At 45.5% G+C, this 22,329-nt stretch overlaps 7 protein-coding genes across 7 annotated transcripts; 3 read left to right on the top strand and 4 right to left on the bottom strand.

Annotated features, from left to right (window-relative positions):
• Window positions 1-52: 52 nt before the first annotated feature.
• AGABI2DRAFT_181715 (hypothetical protein) lies at window positions 53-1,858 on the bottom strand. Its single transcript, XM_006457488.1, has 14 exons — window positions 1,732-1,858; window positions 1,663-1,667; window positions 1,585-1,604; window positions 1,400-1,529; window positions 1,288-1,347; window positions 1,194-1,226; window positions 992-1,123; window positions 828-938; window positions 740-778; window positions 640-687; window positions 564-590; window positions 469-506; window positions 392-408; window positions 53-334 (listed from the first exon to the last, which is right to left on the bottom strand). The coding sequence occupies exons 3-14, from the start codon at window positions 1,585-1,587 to the stop codon at window positions 181-183; spliced, it is 792 nt and encodes a 263-aa protein (XP_006457551.1). The 5' UTR covers window positions 1,588-1,604; window positions 1,663-1,667; window positions 1,732-1,858; the 3' UTR covers window positions 53-180.
• A 1,551-nt stretch (window positions 1,859-3,409) lies between these two features.
• On the bottom strand, window positions 3,410-4,148 carry AGABI2DRAFT_196196 (hypothetical protein). The gene is made up of 4 exons (XM_006457487.1): window positions 4,019-4,148; window positions 3,841-3,951; window positions 3,703-3,779; window positions 3,410-3,639 (listed from the first exon to the last, which is right to left on the bottom strand). Exons 1-4 carry the CDS (start codon window positions 4,119-4,121, stop codon window positions 3,571-3,573), a joined length of 360 nt encoding a protein of 119 aa, XP_006457550.1. The 5' UTR covers window positions 4,122-4,148; the 3' UTR covers window positions 3,410-3,570.
• A 711-nt stretch (window positions 4,149-4,859) lies between these two features.
• AGABI2DRAFT_189043 (hypothetical protein) lies at window positions 4,860-6,564 on the bottom strand. The gene is made up of 3 exons (XM_006457486.1): window positions 5,924-6,564; window positions 5,758-5,845; window positions 4,860-5,559 (listed from the first exon to the last, which is right to left on the bottom strand). Exons 1-3 carry the CDS (start codon window positions 6,455-6,457, stop codon window positions 4,940-4,942), a joined length of 1,242 nt encoding a protein of 413 aa, XP_006457549.1. The 5' UTR covers window positions 6,458-6,564; the 3' UTR covers window positions 4,860-4,939.
• A 495-nt stretch (window positions 6,565-7,059) lies between these two features.
• AGABI2DRAFT_123406 (hypothetical protein) lies at window positions 7,060-7,484 on the bottom strand (the record flags this gene model as incomplete). Its single annotated transcript, XM_006457485.1, has 2 exons — window positions 7,060-7,395; window positions 7,455-7,484. The coding sequence occupies 2 exons, from the start codon at window positions 7,482-7,484 to the stop codon at window positions 7,060-7,062; spliced, it is 366 nt and encodes a 121-aa protein (XP_006457548.1).
• A 6,936-nt stretch (window positions 7,485-14,420) lies between these two features.
• On the top strand, window positions 14,421-14,579 carry AGABI2DRAFT_154736 (hypothetical protein; the record flags this gene model as incomplete). Its single annotated transcript, XM_006457484.1, has 1 exon — window positions 14,421-14,579. One exon carries the CDS (start codon window positions 14,421-14,423, stop codon window positions 14,577-14,579), a length of 159 nt encoding a protein of 52 aa, XP_006457547.1.
• Window positions 14,580-15,649: 1,070 nt separating this feature from the next.
• Window positions 15,650-16,985, top strand: AGABI2DRAFT_147059 (hypothetical protein; the record flags this gene model as incomplete). Its single annotated transcript, XM_006457483.1, has 3 exons — window positions 15,650-16,361; window positions 16,431-16,775; window positions 16,975-16,985. 3 exons carry the CDS (start codon window positions 15,650-15,652, stop codon window positions 16,983-16,985), a joined length of 1,068 nt encoding a protein of 355 aa, XP_006457546.1.
• Window positions 16,986-18,464: 1,479 nt separating this feature from the next.
• On the top strand, window positions 18,465-18,920 carry AGABI2DRAFT_212989 (hypothetical protein; the record flags this gene model as incomplete). The annotated part of the gene is made up of 1 exon (XM_006457482.1): window positions 18,465-18,920. The coding sequence occupies one exon, from the start codon at window positions 18,465-18,467 to the stop codon at window positions 18,846-18,848; it is 384 nt and encodes a 127-aa protein (XP_006457545.1). The 3' UTR covers window positions 18,849-18,920.
• Between the last annotated feature and the right edge of the window lie 3,409 nt (window positions 18,921-22,329).

The following is a 22,329-nucleotide window of genomic DNA, read 5'->3' as shown; positions in this document are numbered from 1 at the left end:
TCGTCCTCGTTCACCAACAACAGTCTGAACGAGCGTTTCATGTACATGATACGATGAACAACAATCCATAGTCATGCAATTCGAAATCTCAATTGGTAAATGTACAAACATGAAATCTTGAGCGCTTTTACCGAAAGCTAACTAACTATCTACATAAATCGGGGGACTAGTATTAACCTCCTAAGTCGAAAGTTGCGACCTCGTTCGTATACGGGGATTAAGCCTACGTCTTGACCCATCCAAGGAAACCTCTTTACTGTCTGCCTCACTGAGTTGTTCCCGTATGTGCAGGACTACTCGACAGGCTAGTATTGAATGAAATGAGGCCTGTAACCTGAAAATGATATCATCAGTCCCGAATTTCCATGCATGACCGGGAAGTTGTATTTACAAGAGGAAGAAGCTGTTCTAAGGAGAGTTGTTAATTATACGATCAGTAACGGTGAAGGGAGGTAAAGTTTAATGCACTGTGGTGAAGATGAAGATGATATTGACCAGGGAAACCCCTGTCGAAAATAGAATGAATTCAATCTCACTGAACCGTGGACTCGGAGCTTGCATACCAAAAATGTATACATAAAATGCAACACCTATTCATTGATAAGTAATACAGCATGAACGTAGTTGAGAGATGCTCACCATCACCATAGACAGTTTTGAAAAGGAACGAATCCACTCTCCACCGGGCTGTAAATGGACGATGAGCTTGAGGAAGAGAAAATGGATGGGTGACAGTTACACATTGAAAATGCCCGGGCCACCATGAACGTGAGGATCACTATTTAATCTCAATATCTGGGAATTCAGTGACAACGAGGAAGACCGACTAGTATCATAGGCAGCAGTAAACGCAAAGGTCGCAACGAGAAACTTGTAAGATTTTCCAGAGACTGGCGAGCACTGTCCTTGGATGAACTCTCTGAATCCGACCAATCGTTCTGTCAAGATGATGGGTCATTAAACAATATGAAGATCACGTTGATGAACCTACGAGATGTTCTGCTCAAGTTAATCCCAATCAGTGTCGGAATTACAATACACATGGCGCTGAATGTTGCGAATAAAATATAAGTGACGTGTTTGTCTTTTCCCCAGACAGCCACCGTTCGGATGGTAAAGATGCCTGAAATATCATCCAGCCAACTCTTCAGTAAGACAAGGAGGAATGCAAATGTAACGTTAATCTAACGTACATTCAGCGGCAAGAAGGCCGATAATGTATAATACTGGTACAAGATGCTGGTCAATGGTGTATCAAGGGGAGGAGAGGATGCTCTAGTAGCTCACCTGTAATAGTATCATACACGGCTATACACCCTGATACAGAAAGAGAAGGAGTAAATATGTCTATATCGGCACCGTGTGAGTGACTTGTCCGAATCCCAAAACCTGGACTTACAGGATAAATCCAAGGGAATGAATGCAAGAGGTACGTAGCGTGTTGTGAGATATAATACTTTGATTACATTCCATTTGGTGTTCCAGATCGATTCAACTTCGGAAGTGAAATTGAGAATCCAATCAAAGATCTTATCAACTATCAGATTAAATGTACTGAGAGGATCGTCAAATAGTAAGGCATACCATGAGAGTTGCGCCGCACACTGTTTAGCACGGATTTGAGCTTAACATATCGCATCAGTGGTTGAATACAAGACCCACGCTCAGTACTCTGCATTCAATTGCTGTGATGTCAGCTATTTCCCACCACCACATGGAAACTGTGGATACGTACATTGATATGCCTGGATTCCGCCATCGAACGCTTCAACATTTCGACAACATCTGTATCCGCCATTTTGGAGAGTACGTCTGGTCCAACAGCGTTTTGGTGGGGGAATGCGGGAGACGGGGGGCCTGGGAGGGCAGAAAGCGAATAGAGCGGAGACTAGAGACTTAAATAACGCATGAGTTCCTTCGCGAACGCCATTGGAACCGCAAAATTAGCCCTTTTGTAGGTGGGAACGCAACCTTGGATATGGATACTAACAGCAAATCTTTTAATATATCTGATCTCGAGATTCCGAGTACTGTATACAGATAGTCAACACGCTCAAAAACGCAAGTCGTACTATTTTCGGTGCTGATACCTGTACATCGGATAGACGGGGTTGATGCGGCGCGTATATGTAGGCTTAGACGGTGGCGGTACTATTTTCAGAGCACTAAATTTACGAGTTCTCGCTCCAGCGTGTTTGACCACGAGAGGCATTAATGTGACCTTACTCCATGCGTTCATCTCTGAGCTCTCTTATGAATACTTAATGCTTTTCTCTGCAGTAAATGAGCACATAGCTCTTTGACCCCTTTTTTCTGTTTTTGCTCCGGAAAATCGTTTTAGTGGCGAGAGCGAAATCAAAAGAGTCGGCGCACTTAAAGGCCAAAAGGTCCCTCAAAACATGATAACGATCTTGCAAAAACTGCTAGTGCCGTAAATCTGCCGTGGACATACTTATAACCTACCTCCTTGAGGCAAGTTGATACTTGCTTCTACTAATAGCCTAAATCCCCCCTCCGCGGAATGATTCGTCGACGCTGATATCATGGAATTGAAAAGTCCCATTCACACCGGGTCTTAACTTGGGATACAGTTCCTTTCTGCTTAAGCCTGTGTTCGAACAAGTTTTGGATTAGGTGAGTATGGAAACAAGTTGACTCACCGGCTCAGCCCACTTCAAGATCATGCCTTACTTAGTAACTGCTTGTCCGAGGGGCGGAAGTAGGGGGTAGAACCAATCCATCGTTCAGAATTCTTTCCCAAATAATGGCTCACGACTGCTTCCGTCAGGTTGTTTCGGTGTAGCGGTAGAATCATTCTCACAGGAACGAAGAACGTATCGAACGACGATCAATCATTCAGGATAGATGATACAGTATAGTATCCATCATCTTATGATGAGAGATCCGCATAACCAATTTTAGTCTCGATTTCACAAGCGCTTCTAAGTATAGGTTTTGGGTGTGAGTGAAGTCTGCATTTACTATTTACGCGCTACAAGCGGACGGACACTCAGAGGACGTTCATGTATGTTAATCTTAGGAAAAATGTTTTTTGACTTTTTTTCGTCTCGCCAACCCCGCTTCGAATGTTGGTCGCAGTTTAAGTTGTGAGAGGTGCCAAAAGTAAACCAACTATGAGGGATCGACGTGGCTCTCAACTCACTTTCAAGTTCAAAGGCTTTTTTTGCCCACACGACAAAAGCGACTTCTACACCAATTCGACAAGGACCAGCCATTCAAAGCTTCAACGGCGGCACCAATCATTCAAACATCACTCTTCCACAGATCAGCTCTCCCTTGAATCCCTTCCGACCTTCGCAACCAACTGACCACTCTACTTATTGACAAACAAAAAATAAAAAACGCACATTGATAGAGTAAGGGGCCAACCACCCCATCGCACCCCAGCGTCCCGGAATAATGTAGAGTGATATTAAGATAGGAAGTTCGGGATAGCACGGTGGTACATCATGTACAGACCAATTAACAATTGCATACACACAGGCACACGCCCGAGAAATCACATCGCACTCGTTCCTCGCGCGATGTTCCACTGTCGACCACCGTCATTTAAGTTGGGAAACCGGGCGCCGGGGCACTGCCAGGTGGGCCACCAATGCAACTATTACAGTTGGCCGGCTGTGGCAATCGTTTAGGGGCTAACGAGCTAGTAGCACATTGTCACTCGAAAATGGGACTTACAATGACGAAGCGGGCCGCAATGCTAGCGGAAATACATTTGATTGTGTTGGAGACAAGGTTGAACTGATCAGCTTGACCTAGAAGAAAAAGAGGTATATCTCAGCACGGTGTATTGATGTTCTACATGAATGTGCTCACTAGGTGGCATGCCTTGAGCTTGAGCTTGTTGAATTTTAGCAAGATTGCCAATGGCATCTGCACAGGGAGCAAAAATTGCGTTAGGCTGAGTGGCAATCGTCGAAATGCATTCTGAGTGAAAAGGTAAGCAAAGGAGGCTTAGTATTATGATCAAAAATGAGTTTTGAAGAGAACACACTAGCAACGTCGCACATCAACATTTGACGAGTATCCAGTTTAACGGGGTTACCAAAAGCCGACAATGCGAAGAAGGCAGGGAGAATAGCAAGAGTGAATTTCATTGATAAGACTGGAAAGTTGTTGACGATTGCTTCTGAGGAATGTAAGTCGAATCCTGCTCCTTTAAATATTCCAGCAAATCCTTAGCTAGTACGTTAAAAGTGTGTAGCAAAAACTATCTTGCGCGCACCGATGCGTCTAGAAGACCGGTGCTGTTCTGGTTTTTCGCTTGAGTCTCCCACCCGCGGTTATAGGTTGCCAATATACAGTTTAGCGTCAGCCCGAAGCGAACTACAAGTGAATTAACTTGCTCATATATCTGGGACCGAAAGAACCGGTATCAGGTCACTTGATGGCAAGCAGCACAGACTAGAATGGAACTCGGTTTGTTCGAGATTAGTACGAAAACTTCGATTAAACGAGATTAAGACCCCAGTTGATCCTGTTCTGGTTTAAACCAATTCTTCATGTCCTAAAAAGTGAACGTAATGGGAATTGCAAGAGGCGACTGAAGGAGCCGAGTTTCGTCGCGAGTCGGATAGTCACCGGTCACGACGAGATAAATCGAATGGGCGAGGCGAATAATAAAAACATATATGTTGTGCCGAAGTTGTGAAATAAAACTTTTTACGAGAAACCTCACCCATGAAACTTAGTCCCAAATATATATATTTAAAAATCACAAGTTAATACCAACACACCCCCAAAGTATATATAAAAAGGAGTACCAAAAACAAATACAACAACAAAAAAAAATCACCCTCGTACCAGCGCGGACTCGAAAAAAAAAACTGATAATAAATTCGACAAAAAAACACCAAGTTTTAAAAAAGAGACAAAAAAAAAGTTCGCCAAGTCCATAAGTAAGAAAGAATCTCTTCTAATCCAATTGCACAACCTCCAAATAACTTTCCGGAACCAACGCATGTCTCACTCCCCCCTCCTCCTCCTCATTATCATCCGTCCCAACAACAACCACAACACCACCTTCAACATCTTCCGGAACGACAACGACAGCCCATCCTACACCACCACCTCTTCCTACTACACGTACGACTTGATCTTCTTTTAATCTCATTTCTGCTGTTCCTTCGGGTTCGAAAGGGTATAAGGCGCGGTAGAGACCTGGGTAGAGATCTTCTTCTTCTTCTTCTTGTGATTGTTGTTGTTGTTCGTCGTCTTCGCTGGTGGTGGAGGGGGGTGTTTCATCTTCATTCGTCGTCGTCGTTGTGGGAGTACCACTAAAATTCATCTCCATCTCTCCTCTACTCGGATACGTGTTGTTGTTCTTGTTGTTGTTTGAGGTGGGAGTATCAAGATCATCAGAAAATTGTTTTTTGAACCCCGAAAAACCAAAACTCCAACTCAATCTTCCCATTCCTTTTTTAAACCATCCTGGTTCTTCATATTCTTCTTCTTCTTCTTCTTCCTCTTCTTCATCTTCATCTTCGTCTTCATCGGTACTCGTACTGGTATCATCTTCATCTTCCTCTTCTTCATCTTCGTTATCACTTTCATCCCACCCATTATTATTCCTTCCCTCCTCTTCCTTCATCTTCTTCTTCTCCTTCTCCTTCTTCTTCTTTCTCTTCATAATCGTTTTCGTTTTCGTTTTCTTTTCATCATCTTCCGAACCATCACTCCATCTCTTCGAACTCGGTCTCGCCTTTTTCGATCCTCCTAATTTTTTATTTAGACGTGAGAATTGATTGGGTTTGGGAACGTCGATGCCGAGACCACGATAACGATTATCAATGGATGGGTATGCAAAATCTCTGATTTTTATCTTTGTAGAAGTCGGTCGACGTGGCTTTGATGGATGAGAAGGAGGTGCGGGTGAGGAAGTCGAAGTTGAACCTGAAACAGTAGTTGAATTTCGCAAAGGTGGGGGTGTTGAGGAAGAGGGGATCGTTGTTGTTGATGATGATGATGGTAGATTCATAGACACAGTAGGCGTAATCAAAGATTCATCATCCTTCCTCGTCATAATCCCAGTCATACTAAGCGCACTCAATCTCTTTGAAAAACCAGTACTTCCTCTCTTGGTGGAACTACTTCGACTCAAAGAAGACGATTTCGCAGAGATGGTAGAGACTCGTCTACTTGAAGCAGGAGAGAGGGGTGCAGGGCGTGATGAGGCCAGAGAAGGAGAGTTGAGGATAGTAGGAGATGAAATGGGATGAGATTGGCGACGAGGTTCGACAGAGGTGTCCAGAGTAAGAGGATCGTCTGTTGTTGTTGGTGTTGAAACAGTAGATTTGCGAGGGAGAGGAGGGGGTTTGACAGCGAATTCATGTGCACCGGGCATGGGGGGAGGAAGAAAGGAGGATGAAGGAGATGGAAAAGGAGAAGCGGATGGCTGAGAGTCGATGTGCAGCGACAGCGGCCGAGCGTCCATCGCCGTTCTCGAAACACGCCCGTCCTCTCCCCTGTTGCCATGCCCACACCCCCTGTTTGCATCTGTTTGTATACTCGTTTCAAATACAGAGACACTCTATGGCTTCGACAAAATCTGCCAGAAAATGAGATCTCGGGAGGGGGTGGAGGATTCTTCGAAATGGCACCTCTTAGGACAACTGCATTTTGTTGTGCCCTTTGACTCTTCATTCGAGTGAGGAAATTCCATACGACCTTCAAGAAGATTCCAAGCCACAGAGAGTCCAAACAACAAATCCTCCAACATCACCCACTTTTCCTTTACAAACTCATATTCCTCGTCCGATGGCAAATTGCTGTCGAATGTTTCTCGATCAAATGCTTGTTTGTTGATGGCATTCAATAAACTCTCCCTACATTCTTGCAAAAGTGCTTTGCATTCCTCGATCGCTGTGATCATCACTGAGATAATCATTCTGCTCTCAGTTATAAACAACGACACGTTATCGTTATCTAAAACCACAAGTAAGAAAAATGTCAGAAAAAGTAAAACCAATTGCACTCACGAGGCAACAAAGACACAACTCGTCCAACAACTCTCTCCAATTCCTCTCGAAATTCAGTTCAAGCCTCCTGTGCTTCTTCCGCTTTTTTTCCCGTTTTCTGCGCTATATCACCATATGCCCTCTTCACATAATCGCTCAACATCCTACCCTCAGATACACCTTCCATAAAATTGAGATAATGGAGTATAAATTTACGAGTTGATAAGATAAAATCGCGTAGTGGAATCATTTTGCTTCCCATAATTCTTCGGGATTCACATAGAGTTTTTTCAGCAGTTGAAGAAGGATTGACGAGAAGAGTTTCAAAGGCAGTTGATAACTTGTCCAATTGTGGAAGCAGTATAAGCCAAGGTATATCATGTATCTGCATGAAAAGGTGTCGACTGGGAGGAAGCTAAGAACACAAAGCTCAACGTCGCATACAACAGGTGATAGTATGTATTGAAGGCATACCTGGAAGAAAACGCATGCTAGAGGAGTCATGGTAAAAAGAAAGAAAGACGAAATTTTTTGGGTGGCGGTATTGTTCACCCCTTTTGTGGCTAACCGTGACAATTAGACAAAGGAACCATGTCAACCAATCATTGGACTATCTCAAGTTAATGCTCGACGTCTGTAAACACATAAAATCCGAAATTTTTATGAAACGCTCATCTCTTTTGGTGTGAACATTTTCCCGTAGCGTTGCAATCCTCGTAAAGAAATAAGGTCTGTTTCGCGAGGAGATGCGCTGCAAGAATTGAACTTCTGCCACCAGGATGAGATTGACAGAATTTTCCGAGATATTTCTCAGAGTATCAAACCCTCGTCGTTTGTACCGATCGTATTCCCTGCTCTGATCTCACCGCCTGGGATCGAGGGCTCTTAGAGCTCTCGATCTTTCATTCCCCAATCTTCAATGCACTTATCCTTGATATCTCGTCTCCGAACGCTATCCGGCCACAACGAAAGTATTCTTAACTTTAGGATATAATAAATTAGGCCTCACTACGCAAGGTTTTGCATGTAGCGACTGTGAATTCATGTCGAGTGTTCCTTGAAGAAACTAGGTCACCCCGGGAGCGTTCCCTGACCGTACTACCTTGCATTATCCTTAGATCTCTGTGAACCATACTGGGTAAGGGAGGGTGGGACTTTAAAAAGATAAGATTATGAGTAGTACGACGCGCGACACGAAATACGCGTAGGAAAGTATTTTGATGGCCAAGTTTCGAGTGATCCAAACAGACACACACAAACGGACTCACGTCCGAGAACTCACACCGCGCGAGGAACGAGCGCGGTGTTCCACTCTCGACATTACTGTGCCCCTGTACGAGTTGTAGAGTTTCCGTCCCTAGTTCGCATTTGGATATTTCCCTCAACGGCCCGACCCGAAACCTCTAAAAACTCAAAAGATTCCATCCCGCTCCTTCCACTGACAATGGTCGCCCTATTGTTGAGCAGTACTAACATCGAGTTGCTATACACCTTGCTCATCATAAGACCAGGAAGTGGATGCAAGACGACGAGTTGCAACCCTCCTGGACCACCAGCCCAGAGACAAAATAGGACGGTGTAAACCGTCATTAATATAGCTGAAAGAACAGTTAGTATACTTCAAATACTTCAGGACGTTGTACTGGACACTTCACTGGTTGCCATTCCCGTCTCAATGACAATTTGAATGATCTTGGTGATATGCAAACGTGTCTGATTTCTAATTGTTCTTTTCCGATGTCTGACGAGCTGTTGAGAAATCTCCGTTTGAGATATTATTTCCTCTCACAATGAAATGAAACTTTCACGGACAAAAGTTACCATGCAAACTGTGATGGTCAAGTCGCAAATAATGTTAATGGGGCCCCATATCTTGATTGCCTGGTTAATGACCACGTAATATTTGACCAAGTGAACCCGTAGTACACACCCATTTAAATCCAACATTACATATGTTTCGTTTGCCTAACCAAAACATAGGAATTGTTATATGGGTAACTGCTTGTGATCTTCTATAGCAAACAGCCCCAATTATCCCACTAGCAAATTGACCTAATGACATCTGCTTCACCATCAGCATTTTCAAAGTTCATACACAGAATTAAAAGAATTTGGGTGACTCACACATATAATCATAATCAAAAGCCAGCGTTTCTGAGAAATAAGATATATCCTATGCGCATACAATAGCTGGATAACAATAGCCACTGGGCCGCCCAAAGTACCGTTAGCTAAAGTCTTAACATCACTCACTTTGAAGATATCTCTCACCAGCTACAGTTAATGCTATTACTGACAGCGATAAATGATCGAAGAATACATATATATGAGCCATCAGAGGTTCATCATAAATCAGTTGAATGAGTGTTTTGAAGGCCGATTTGAAGAAATCTACTAAAGCTATACCTGTTTGGGTCACTCCCACCAGATAAACCCAAACAACAGCTATCTTGAGTAATACCCTGTCTTTAGGGAATGAAAGGTAATAGACATCTGAAGATAAAGGAAAGGTTGAGAAATCCAAAGACGCCTATGGACGCAAACGGAACGGAAACCCTTACAAGCTTGAGCTGTCAAGATTCCAAAAAGTAATAAATCGAAAGTAACGCCAAAGAACTAACATTATTCTTTGTGGATATAACCCCAGTTTAAAAAACGCTTGAGTGACAGACCAGCGCTGGAGTCATAACCTCCGAGTTCGAAACTTGAAAGAGCGCTTTCAGGAATCTGGAGTGACCCATGAAAGTAAACTGATGCACCTGTTTCTTGAAATGCCAATTGGTCAGATGGGGATGGCATATTGAAGTTGAAGGGGATGTAGCGATTGGTGTTACGGAGGGTAAGAGAGCGATTTGTAGATGCTAGTATGACTTCTAAGCACTGACATGGGTCTCATAAAAAAGAATGAAGTGAGCACTATCAAAATTCGAAGACTACAGCATCATGATGATGGTGATGGTGATACGACTATTCATGCTATCTCCCGACAGATTCAGCCAGTTGAAATTGAAGGTGTACTTTGGATTTTCGCTGCCGTCTCCTGTCCTTTATAATCAAAGACAACGTGCCAAACTATGCGATAAAGGTTATAATACATAGCAAATAAATTCCTTGCCGGTGGTGGATACTTTCAATCAAATCAGAAGGCGAAAATGTTTTGATGAATTCTGTTTTAGGAAAGTCTTGGATGGGGCACTTGTTAGGGGGGTTGATTTCACGGCTTGCTCGGTTGACAGCCCCCTGATTTTGGTCGATATCTTGTTGCGTTGATTATGATGATGGGAAGTCGTGGCCGAACAGTTTTAGAATCTTGAATAGTGTGAGTTCTGTTCTTTATTCATGTGACGCTTGCGTACTTGTGTACGAGTGAATGCGATCATTTTGAATATAACTTGATGGCTCGAGGATTGTCCTAGGATAATAAAGCCGTGATTGGCGTGTCTGAACTTCAACGTGAAAGAATTTAGTTGAGTGATATGTAAAATTTCTCAGAAGAATGCTTTTAGCAGCAGAGGGAGTATCTAACCGCTCGATTCTCGAAAACAGCCAAAATAATGTGCGGGAAAAGAAAACGCGGGCCGGGGACGATCATATTCCGAAATGAGCTGCAAGCGGCGGTACCGCGGCACCGCCTTTCAATCCATTTCCTCATTTCATAAACAAAGTTCCGCAAAGCCAAGGAAATAGTATACAAGGCCCTCAAACCAGCCAGAAAGAAAACGAAGAAGGGAAAAGGAAAAGACGGTGGCACTGAATTTTATGCTGCGTAACGCACCTGTTTATACCATTACCATTAATTATGAGTTCATGGTTCGCGTTCATGAGCGGTTCATGAAATGCTATCCGACGACCTTGGTTTGACGCAGGTCTTCTGACAACACACTGATGGTAAACTTGGATTGCTCGCAGTTTGAACGAGCGAGATAATATTGCGATTGGAAGTAACTTATTGAGACGGGCCGACCATTGATATGAATGAAAGGCAAGTGTTCGCGGGAAGGTAGAAGCAGTATCTAAGTATTATTAGAGTGGTCGCACTGAGAGGACTCAAGAGAGAACTGCATATGGTAAACGGATCATGATGTCGTGTTGCGTGGGAAAATGGTAGATGGTAGCGCAGGCTGCGTTGTGCGCGGCGTTCGGGCCGCACCTACAACCCTACCATCATTGAGGCGGCCCCGGTGAGCGCGGAACATCAACTGGCCATTAGATCTCTAAAACTTATTCGATTTCATATGAGTCGTTCACCACTCAAAAAGGGATAGGTTGAAACTTGTAACAGAAAAAAAAAGTTGTTGTAAGCTGATGATAAGATATAAATAGCCGACATAGACTTTTGCGTATATATAGTGCTGACCGCAGGTCCGAACAACCCGTTTGTCTAGTTATTTTTGATTCGAGGCTAGTATCAGACACATCAATGGACGACTTGCCGTAGCGTTTAGAAACATAGAAATATTTTCCAGATTGTGTCTCAGTTGATTGCCGGACATGCCGTTTACTAAATCGGTATTCTTGAGTAGCGGATCTTAAAATTGATGTCTTTCCAGATTGCAGTCTAGAAGAGGCCTCCTACCCCCCCTTCCAGATTGCAGTCTTTGTCAAGCTGGTCTGGACACGAAGTTGTTTATTAAACGAGAGATCATGTAACGATTACATTGGGCTATGATTGAGGGATGTTAAGACTGAGTAGAGTGACGTGAGTGCAGAGCAGATTTGAAATGGGCGAAAGCCTGCTGAGTTTGGCTTCCCTGTCCGCCCAGAGTGGCATCCTCGAGACACGGCTGCTACCCGAATAATTAGTCTTGACGCAGGAGAGTGATCTGGATGCCCCTTACCAGCTAGGAAAGACGAGGGCGCTTAGGCCAGGCTGGAAATTCCTGTGTTGTCATGTTCTTGCCCTTGAGAGGGCTGGTTGTGTGCTGAGGGGGTGTAGAGGGTCTCCTAGGTTGGTGTGTAGGGCGAGTATCTCGGCGTGTTTGGTGACGTAGGCTGAGAACGCATTGCTCGTCCATCTTCCTTTTGTCCTCATGGCCTCAAAAGACAGACCTCTTAGCAAGTACTCGAGGGTGGAGCCAATTCTGATGCCGTGACCTTGCATGGGATCTAGCTTTGCTTGTTTGGCAGCCGCGTTGACAACTAGCATGAAATTTCTCTTCGTGAGGGGTCTGAACGTTTTTCCATGCATGTAGGCGAAGATGTGTGCATCTTTGGGAGGATTGTTCCGCCTCAGGTGCTCGTTCATGGCTGAGACTGGGTCGGTGATGCCTTCCTGCGCCGTCCAGTAAATGTCCTCTCCAGCGTTAGATGTCTTGGTTTTCGGCAGATGGAGAATCGTAGTGGAGATGTTGGAGCGGTCCGTTGTTGTTTCAAGGTCGCTCCTCGAGGGATAGAGGGAGGGGTTGAACGCTTCGAGATTTGGGACGGTCATTTCACCTAAGCGGGCAGTAGCATAAAAAGCGGCGGTCAGGCAGGCATAGACTGTGATATGGAGGGGGCTCTGGGCATCAAGATGGGCGTGGATGGTAGAGATGATGGAGATGGTGAAGGGGGCTCTCTTTGGCTTCTTGGAGGAGGTGGGTGCCGTTTTCACAGCTGCTCTCATGAGAACTTTTGTTTCGTCCTCATTGGGACGCCACTCCAGTCTGTTGAGGATGTGCCAAGCCCTCAGGCCGGCTACGTAGTTTGCTATGGTCGATGCGGAACAAGAGCCAGCAAGGGCTGCGATGAATGAGGAGAGGAGGTTGGGTGATATCGGAGTTCGGTCTTCTTCTGCAATCTGTTTGGTGTCACAGAAGACGTGGAAGGTGAGGAGACCAGAGCCATATGTTTTGAGTGTTGTTTCGTCCCACCCTGCGCTGAGGACTTGTCGGACCCTTTCGTGCTCGTCGGGTTGGGTTGTCGGACTGGGAGAGAAGGGAATCCAGCTGGTTATCCTTAGCTTGGCTAGGACGTGTGGGCGGAGGAGGGAGAAAACGGGCGTGAGATCTGGTTTGTATGGGGCTGGCTGGGAGAGATGGGATGGTGTGGTGGTACCTATTGGGGCGTTGAACCTCTGTGAGGGGCTACCACTGGGCTGCTTGGGCGGCGAGCTCCTGGGCTTGGCAGTCGAAGGCGAAGTTGAGAGAAGCTCTCGTGGACTCCCTTGGCGGCTTTTGTTTCGGGCTGGGAGAAGCACCTCTTCTGGCCAGTTCTCTCTCGATCGGGAGTGGTGGGTGGTCAAAGTCGACAATGATGGACTGGAAAGGGAGGGGGATTGGTGGGGCTGGTAAAAGGAGAGATGTGGGGCCGTAGATACCTCTGGAGGGGGCGTCTGCTGGATTAAGGTCGGTGGGAACGTATCTGGTGTAGAACGATACATCGGCATGCTCGCTAAGGCCTCCAACCATCTTGAAGACGTCGTTGGTTGGTCTGTTGCGGCTGCGGCCTTTCCACTATCCTTCAACGACACCTCTGTTGTCTCCATAGAGTCTGTAATGGCCTCCTGGGAGTCTCTGGTTGGCAATGGTAGCTGCCAGGAAATAGAATCCCATAGCTTCTGCCCATCCGATGTCTCTGCCGGTTCCTGGGGTGTTCCACCCTGGTACCAGTCTCCATGCTCGCCATCTATCTCCGATGACAATGCCAATTCCCACTTCAGAGCTTGCGTCCGAGTAGGCTTGGGGGTCTTGGACTGTGATTGAGATTCGTATGTCTCTCTCAGCATGCGGGGCAGATAAGGCGAGTTTCCACCAGGTGAGGTCTGTGGTTAGGTTCTTGGGAGGAGTACGGGGCTTAAAAGGTGTGTCGTGGAATATTCCGAGGAACACCTCGATGTTGATGAGATAGGGTCTGCCATGTACTAAAACTAAGGTAGCGTGAAGAAGTTTCCCATGAAGCTTCTGAGCTTCTTCCAATGTGTGCGTAGTTGTAGTTTCCCAATCTAGTATGGCCGCTAGATATTTGTTCTTCTTCGTTTGGGGAAGGGATACTGACCGGGTTGTGAGATCCCATGTGAGGCCAATGAATGTGAAAGTTGTTGCAAATGGTGAGTCTTTCTGATGTTCCCATGGAATGCCAAGTCGATCTGAGATCTCATCGATGTCTTGGAAGGCATATGAGAATAGCTCGTCATGGGCTGAGCGCGGGGAGGTCTTTGACAGGTCTTGTTAGAACCTTGCCAGAATGTCACGGCGTCACGCTGTCACATCTGTCACATATTTTATTACATAATAATTTCCCTCTGCTGCTACAGTTCGACGGAGGCTAAACTATCGGCATACTGCTAAAATGGCGCAAGCTACAGACTTACCCATTGAACTTATTGATCTAATCTTATCTTTCTTACCTCCGAACCATGCGGAGCAAGTACAATGGAGAAGGGCGGCGGCGGCTATAGGAAGGGAGAGTAGACCAGTAGGTTGGGACCTATCGGGTCACCAGTGTAGGGAGTGCGGAAGAATGACGTTAGCAATGTGGGATGCGGAGGAGGGAAAGGCGTGGGTAAATCAGAGATGGTCAGCGTGGGGAAAACGGTATTGGGAAGTATCCGGGTTCTTTATACTATGTCCGTGTAATGCGATGTTGGGGAACTACTTCGGGAATCGTTGGTTCGTGTGAGTAGATTACCGGTTTAGGAGTTGTTTGTGCTTGTGGACACTTTTATGGTTTGTTTGGTGCTGTTGACGTTTTTATGATCAATTTACTTTTGTTTACTTACTTCTTACTCCACTCTTCTTTTCTCATGTCAAATGTATAATTAGTCTACTTTCTCATACGTACTTCTTTTCACATGTCAGTATATAAATAAGTTACCTAGGGTAGTTGGTCTGTGCGCCGTAGTCTAGGTATATAAAGTAGGTAGAAACTTGTAGAAGACTCCGTCGAGTTCTCTTAGGTTCACGCCTAATATAACTTTTGTCACTTTCCTCTATAGTTCTTAAGTTCAGGTGTGACCTGTGACATCTCAGTCACAGTCGCCCTAACAGTAGAACTCGACTACTCCGGGGATCGCACAGCACAGTGCCCTCCCCATCTTTTACTCTCTCATCGTCCTCTACTCTCTGCGCGCCATCGCGGCCGCCACACACACAGCTGGTCCCTAGGCTTAAGGGGTGTCTGCACATAAACACAACGTGTGCCGTGGACGTCAGTAGTTTGACACAGACTACTGATAAGACGAGACCTACCATACTGTGTGGTGTTATTTTTTACTCCTGTACTACCCCTTTTGTAACTTCAATTATAAACCTTGTGCTGCGCTTGCATTGTCAAGTGGTACACGCAGAGGAGTGACACTGCCACATTAAGTGCGTGTCTAGATTAGTGTGAAGATCCGTCTTCGTATATAACATTATCTAGGGCAGTAGTCTTTCCCTTCGCCAGTGCGGCATTTCTTGAATAAAAACTCTTTTCCTTTTTTTGTATACACGTCCAAGTGAAGCAGGCTATTGGCTTCATTGGATTGGTGGATACGCATCAGGTGACAGGAAAAGACCTCCCTCACCTTCCTCAAAATTTCTCACCGAACACCGCCCGGAACCTTTCGAGTACCTTCTTCCGAATCAGAGGAAGAAGAAGAACGTGCTTCGGATTTCCAATCAGAAGAATCCGAACCAGAGCAACGAGAACCGTCCGTATCCCCCTTGCCCCTTTACCAACCACCACCCCCCGAATACGACGAGCCAAATATGTCTACGGCTCAACAAATCATGGAGCAGTTAAATGCTCAACAAAATCTCATCAACCAACTGCAGCAGCAACTCGCCCAGCTGCAGAACAACCCACAACCGGGTCCACCAGGTCCACAAGGCCCAGCAGGAGACGACGGAGAAACTCCCATCGTCCAAGTAGTGCCGCCACAAATTGATGTGGCAAGACCAAAAATATTCACAGGAGACGGGAAGGAGCTGAGTGGTTTCATAACGGCTTGCAAAATCTATTTGAGTTTAAAAATGGTAGGCAGACTACAAGCGGATCAAATCACATGGGTACTATCGTATGTACAAGGAGGAGCGGCAGAATCTTGGAAGGAGAATATCATGGAGATGATTGAAAACGGCGAACAAGAAGCTCCAGCCGTCACGGAAGAGCTTTTTGATAGTCTGCGAAACAATTTCGGAGATGCAGATGAGGAGAGTACGGCAGTAGGGAAGTTGAGGTTGATCGAGCAAGGAAGCAAGAGCGCGGAAGAACATGTACAGGAGTTCAAAAGGATAGCACGAGACAGCGGATACGAGGGACGAGCCCTCATTGAAGAATTCAAAAGAAGTTTGTCGGGAAGAATTAGGAAGGCGTTGATGGAGTCTGAAAACCCACCAACTACTATCAGGAGTTGGTACGACAGGAGCATGAAATTAGATAGGCAGTGGAGACAGGCGAATGTTAGAACTTTGCCAGAATGTCACGGCGTCACGCTGTCACATCTGTTACACTTTTTTATTACATAATAATTTCCCTCTGCTGCTACAGTTCGACGGAGGCTAAACTATCGGCATACTGCTAAAATGGCGCAAGCTACAGACTTACCTATTGAACTCATTGATTTAATCTTATCTTTCTTGCCTCCGAACCATGCGGAGCAAGTACAATGGAGAAGGGCGGCGGCGGCTGTAGGAAGAGAGGTCAGGCCGATAGGTTGGAACCTATCGGATCATCGGTGCAGACGATGCGGGAGGGTATGCTTAGCGATGTGGGACCAAGAGGAACGGAAGGAATGGATAATACGGAGATGGGGATTCTGGGGACCACGGCAATGGGAGTTAGCCGGATTCTTCATACTATGTCCATGTGATGCGATGTTGGGGAATTACTTCGGTACGTATTGGTTCGTGTGAGTGGATTACTCGTTTAGAAGTTGTTTGAGCTTGTGGACACTTTTATGGTTTGTTTGGTATTGTTGACGTTTTTATGATCAATCTATTTTCGTTTACTTGCTTCTTACTCCACTCTTCCTTTCTCATGTCAAATGTATAATTAGTTTATTTTCTCATACGTACTTCTTTTCACATGTCAGTATATAAATAAGTTACCTAGGGTAGATGGTCTGTGCGCCGTAGTCTAGGTATATAAAGTAGGTAGAAACTTGTAGAAGACTCCGTCGAGTTCTCTTAGGTTCACGCCTAATAAACTTTTGTCACTTTCCTCTATAGTTCTTAAGTTCAGGTGTGACCTGTGACATCTCAGTCACAGTCGCCCTAACAGTAGAACTCGACTACTCCAGGGATCGCACAGCACAGTGCCCTCCCCATCTCTTACTCTTTACTCGTCCTCTACTCTCTGCGCGCCATCGCGGCCGCCACACACATAGCCGGTCCCTAGGCTTAAGGGGTGTCTGCGCATAAACACAACGTGCGTCGTGGACATCGGTGGTTTGACACAGACCATCGATAAGACGAGACCTACCATACTGTGTGGTGTTATTTTCTATCCCTGTACTACCCCATTTGTAACTTCTTGTATAAACCTTGTGCTGCGCTTGCATTGTCAAGTGGTACACGCAGAGGAGTGACACTGCCACATTAAGTGCGTGCCTAGATTAGCGTGAAGATCCGTCTTCGTATATAGCTTTATCTAGGGCAGTAGTCTTTCCCTTCGCCAGTGCGGCATTTCTTGAATAAACTTTTTCTTTTTGTATACGCGTCCAAGTGAAGCAGGCTATTGGCTTCATTGGATTGGTGGATACGCACCAGGTGACAGGAAAAGACCTCCCTCACCTTCCTCAAAATTTCTCATCGACTACCGCCCGGAACATTCCGAGTACCTTCCTCTGAATCCGAGGAAGAAGAATCCGCCTCGGAATCCCAATCCGAGGAATCCGAACCAGAACAACGAGAACCGTCCGTATCCCCCCTACCCCTATATCAACCACCTCCCCCCGAATACCACGAGCCAGACATGGCCAACCCCCAAGACATAATCAATCAGCTGAACGCTCAGCACACCCTCATCACCCAACTGCAGCAGCAACTCGCCCAGCTGCAGAACAACCCACAACCGGGTCCACCAGGCCCACAAGGTCCACCAGGGGACGACGGAGAAACCCCCATCGTCCAAGTAGTAGCGCCACCAATCGATGTGGCAAGACCAAAGATATTCTCAGGAGACGGAAAGGAGCTGAGTGGCTTCATAACGGCGTGCAAAATTTATCTGAGTTTGAAAATGGTAGGAAGACTACAAGGGGATCAGATGACGTGGATACTATCGTATGTACAAGGAGGAGCGGCGGAGTCTTGGAAGGAGAACATCATGGAGATGATTGAAAACGGCGAGCAAGAAGCTCCAGCCCACACGGAGGAGCTTTTTGATAGTTTGCGGAACAATTTCGGAGATGCGGATGAGGAGAGTACGGCAGTAGGAAAGTTGAGGTTGATTGAGCAAGGAAGTAAAAGTGCGGAGGAGCATGTGCAGGAGTTCAAGCGAATCGCTCGGGATAGTGGATATGAGGGACGAGCCCTCATCGAAGAATTCAAAAGAAGTTTGTCTGGAAGGATCAGGAAGGCGTTGATGGAATCAGAGAACCCACCAACTACCATCAGGAGTTGGTACGAGAGGAGCATGAAATTGGATAGGCAGTGGAGACAGGCGAAGGCGGAGGAAGACTACTATCGGCGGGGGCAAGCCAAGCCCCAACTACGAACCCACACCTCCAACAACACTTTCGTGAGGCCTCAGCCTCAACGTCGAGATCCCAACGCGATGGATGTCGACACCGCAGCAGGACCCAGTCGAGGTCCTATCAAGTGTTACAAGTGTGGAAAACTGGGGCATATGGCCAAGAACTGCTGGAGCAAGGCTCCGGCTCGAGATGTGCGAACTTTAGATGTGGACGAGCAGCGAGAATATTGGCGGAGGATGTTCGAGGAAGAGCAGAAGAATTTAAAAGAGTAAAGGAAGCCAAGTCTCCTCGTTGGACTTCCTACAACAAATTTGATGTACTATGTAACGAAATCAATGTTTGTGACACTGTACAAGAGGAGAGTTTCCTCGTAAGGACAATCCGACCTTTAAGGGAAATTAAGTTGAACGTGGGAGTGGAGAAGTTGGACACACATGATGGAGTAGGAGTACAGGCGCTGTTGGACAGTGGAGCAACGGGGATGTTTATGGATAAAGCATTTGCAGAGGAGGAAGGGTTCAAGCTGGAACCTTTAGAAAGACCAATTCCGGTCAAAAATGTCGATGGAACAATCAATGCATCTGGGGCAGTAACTCATCGAGTAGTGGCAAACGTGTACTACAAAGGACATAAAGAAAGGGTACACTTCGAAATATGTGGCTTAGGAAAGAATAAAGTCATATTAGGAATGCCCTGGCTACAAATGCACAATCCGGAAATTGATTGGGAGAAAGGAGAGGTAAAGATGACCAGGTGCCCAGACGGGTGTGGGTACAAAGACAAAGGAAAAACAAAAGAAAAACAAGAAGAAATACGAAGGACAGAGGAACCCAAGAAATCAACAAGAGAGTTGATGAGAGAAGCGCGAGAAGAGGAAAGAAGGGAAAAGCCGGACATGTCACACAAGCAATATGCAGGCTGGAAATTAGTTTCCTTCCCAAAGAAATCAAATTGGGGAACGGTGTTGCAATATAGATGTGAAGAATGTGGAACCCAAACATCAGAACACTTGCTGAGCAAACACAAATGCCCAGCAAGAGAGGAAATTGCCTTAGACGAGTTTGGAATGCCATACGAAGGAAGTGATGACGAGGAGGAAGGGCCAACTATGGCCAAGATAGAAGCGTACGAAAAGGAGCAGGAAGAAATCAGAGATGAGGAAGAAAGATACGAACGGGTAAATAAGGCAGTAGGGAGATTCACCACTCCCAGGAACATCATCGAAGGGATCGCATTAGGAGTTGAAGCAGCATTTGCTAGGGAATTGGCACGTAACAGGCGTGCTAATGGTAGAGCTGAGGGGTTGGCGCAACAACCCAAAGAGAAAGCTGAGGGGTGGGCGCAATCACCCGGTGACGTGGCTGACCGATTAAATGGGGACAAGGCAGAACGTCTAGAAGAAGATCACAGCAAGACAGCCACTGCGGGACAAGCGGGGGCTGGACAGGTACGTCCTAAACGAATAAGCGCCCAAAGGAAAAATAGGAGTAGAGAGGAAGAAGGACAACTAGAGACGTGGGTAAGGGGAATGACAGAGGAAATGCCGGAAGAAGAAGAAATTCGAAGCATAGACTCAGTGGAACAACTTGTGCCAAGACGGTTTCACAAGTTCCTGAAGGTATTTAAACAAAAGGAATCAGAAAGAATGCCTACTAGAAAACCATGGGATCATGCTATCGAGTTGAAGGAGGATTTCAAACCCAAGAAAGGGAAGATATATCCATTGTCACCAAACGAAAAAGAAGAGGTCCAAGCGTTCATAAAGGACCAACTCCGAAAGGGATATATCAGACCCTCAAAATCCCCCCAAACCTCACCAGTGTTTTTTGTGCCAAAAAAGGATGGAAAGAAGCGGATGGTACAGGACTATCGATCTTGAATGATTGGACAATTAAGAACAATTATCCTTTACCTTTAATTTCTGAACTTATAGACACTATGGGTAGTAAACGATTATTTTCTAGATAGATTTACGTTGGGGTTACAACAACATTAGGATAAAAGAAGGAGATGAGTGGAAGGCAGCCTTTACTACTTTCATGGGTGCTTTCGAACCAACTGTTATGTTTTTTGGACTTACAAATTCGCCTGCTACTTTTCAGACTATGATGAACGAACTTTTTAGGGACTTAGTAAATACTGGAAAAGTAGCTGTATTTATTGACGATATCTTGATAGGAACAGACGATGAAGAAGAGCATGACAAAGTAGTGGAAGAAGTGTTGCAGAGGCTGATGGACAACGACCTATTTGCAAAGCCAGAGAAATGTGAATGGAAACAAGGCGAGATGGGATTTTTGGGATGTATAATAGGGAGAAACGGAATCAAGATGGAGGAAAGGAAAGTGAAAGACGTAGTAGAATGGCCGACTCCAAAATGCGTGAAGGATGTACAAAAATTTTTGGGACTAGCAAATTACTATCGACGATTCATTGAAAAGTTTGCCAGTATTGCAAAACCATTACACGCATTAACCAAAAAGGACAAGAAATGGAGTTGGGGAGATGAAGAAGAGGAAGCCTTTGGAACATTAAAAGCAAAATTCACGTCACATCCAATTCTAGTAGCACCAGAATTGGATAAAGAACTAAAGGTGGAATCTGACGCATCGGCCTATGCCACAGGTGGAGAACTATCAATGAAATGTGAAGACGGAAAGTGGAGGCCGGTAGCCTACATCTCCAAATCTATGACAGAGACAGAACGAAACTACGACATTCACGATAGGGAGATGTTGGGGATTATGCGGTGTTTAGAAGAATGGAGACACTTCCTGGAAGGGGCGAAACATAAATTCGAAATTTGGACAGATCATCGTAATCTAGAATACTTCACAAAAGCCCAGAAAACTAAATCGACGACAGCCAGATGGGCTCTATACTTATCTAGGATTCAATTTCGAGTTAAAATTCCGTCCGGGAAAGACAATGGGAAAGGCGGACGCGTTGAGCAGAAGACCTGACTTTGAACAAGGAACAAAAGACGATAACAAGGATCAAACCTTGTTAAAACCCGAATATTTTGCCATCCGAGCAATGGAAGAAGGTCATATGTTAATCAATGCCGAGGAAGAAGGAATATTAGAAGAAATCAGAAAATCAGAAGCAAAAGAAGATGATGTGGTAAAAGCGGTAGAAGAGATGAAGCGAGCAAAGGTGAAGTCATTGAGGGGAGACGAGTGGAAGTTAGAGGAAGGATTAGTGTTGAAAGAAGGGAAAGTCTATGTGCCAAAGGACGAGACTCTGAGGACGAAAATCATCCGACTACATCATGATACTCCCATTGCCGGACACGGAGGACAATGGAAGACAGTAGAAATGGTAACACGCAATTACTGGTGGCCAGGCGTCACTAAGCAAGTCCAGAAGTACGTAGAGGGATGCGACCAATGTCAACGAAACAAGAATCGACCAACACCACCGGCAGGAAAATTAATGCCGAACCCTATTCCCACCAAACCATGGGCCGACGTATCCGTCGACTTCATAGTAAAATTACCAGAGTCACAGGGAATGGACTCAATTCTGGTAGTGTGCGATCGATTCAGTAAAATGGCTCACTTCATCCCAACTACGGAAACGACATCAGCGCTAGGACTAGCTAAGCTGTTCAGGGATCACGTATGGAAGTTGCATGGATTACCAGAAACGGTGATCTCAGATAGGGGACCGCAATTTGCTGCAGACTTTACAAAGGAGTTGAATAAAATGTTGGGAATCGACACTAGGTTATCTACGGCGTTTCACCCACAG

The sequence above is a fragment of the Agaricus bisporus genome (genome assembly GCF_000300575.1).
Source record: "Agaricus bisporus var. bisporus H97 unplaced genomic scaffold AGABI2scaffold_18, whole genome shotgun sequence".
Lineage (NCBI taxonomy): Eukaryota > Fungi > Basidiomycota > Agaricomycetes > Agaricales > Agaricaceae > Agaricus > Agaricus bisporus.
The sequence above is the reverse complement of the archived record's forward strand: the minus strand, read 5'-3'. Positions and strand labels throughout refer to the sequence as shown.

Excerpts from the sequence above, each read along its gene's own strand:
- AGABI2DRAFT_181715 (XM_006457488.1), bottom strand. Across the intron at positions 1,227-1,287 it reads CGTGTATGATACTATTACAG|TATTATACATTATCGGCCTT; the intron begins GTGAGCTACTAG and ends ATCTTGTACCAG. Across the intron at positions 688-739 it reads GGCCCGGGCATTTTCAATGT|CCCGGTGGAGAGTGGATTCG; the intron begins GTAACTGTCACC and ends GTCCATTTACAG.
- AGABI2DRAFT_196196 (XM_006457487.1), bottom strand. The coding sequence starts at position 4,121 with ATGAAATTCACTCTTGCTATTCTCCCTGCCTTCTTCGCATTGTCGGCT. Across the intron at positions 3,780-3,840 it reads AGCTCAAGGCATGCCACCTA|GTCAAGCTGATCAGTTCAAC; the intron begins GTGAGCACATTC and ends TTTTTCTTCTAG. Across the intron at positions 3,640-3,702 it reads TTGCGGCCCGCTTCGTCATT|CCGGCCAACTGTAATAGTTG; the intron begins GTAAGTCCCATT and ends CGATTGCCACAG.
- AGABI2DRAFT_189043 (XM_006457486.1), bottom strand. The coding sequence starts at position 6,457 with ATGGACGCTCGGCCGCTGTCGCTGCACATCGACTCTCAGCCATCCGCT. Across the intron at positions 5,846-5,923 it reads CTTTGCGAAATTCAACTACT|ATAAAAATCAGAGATTTTGC; the intron begins GTTTCAGGTTCA and ends ACTTCTACAAAG. Across the intron at positions 5,560-5,757 it reads CAAACCCAATCAATTCTCAC|ATGAAGAAGAGGAAGATGAA; the intron begins GTCTAAATAAAA and ends GTGATAACGAAG.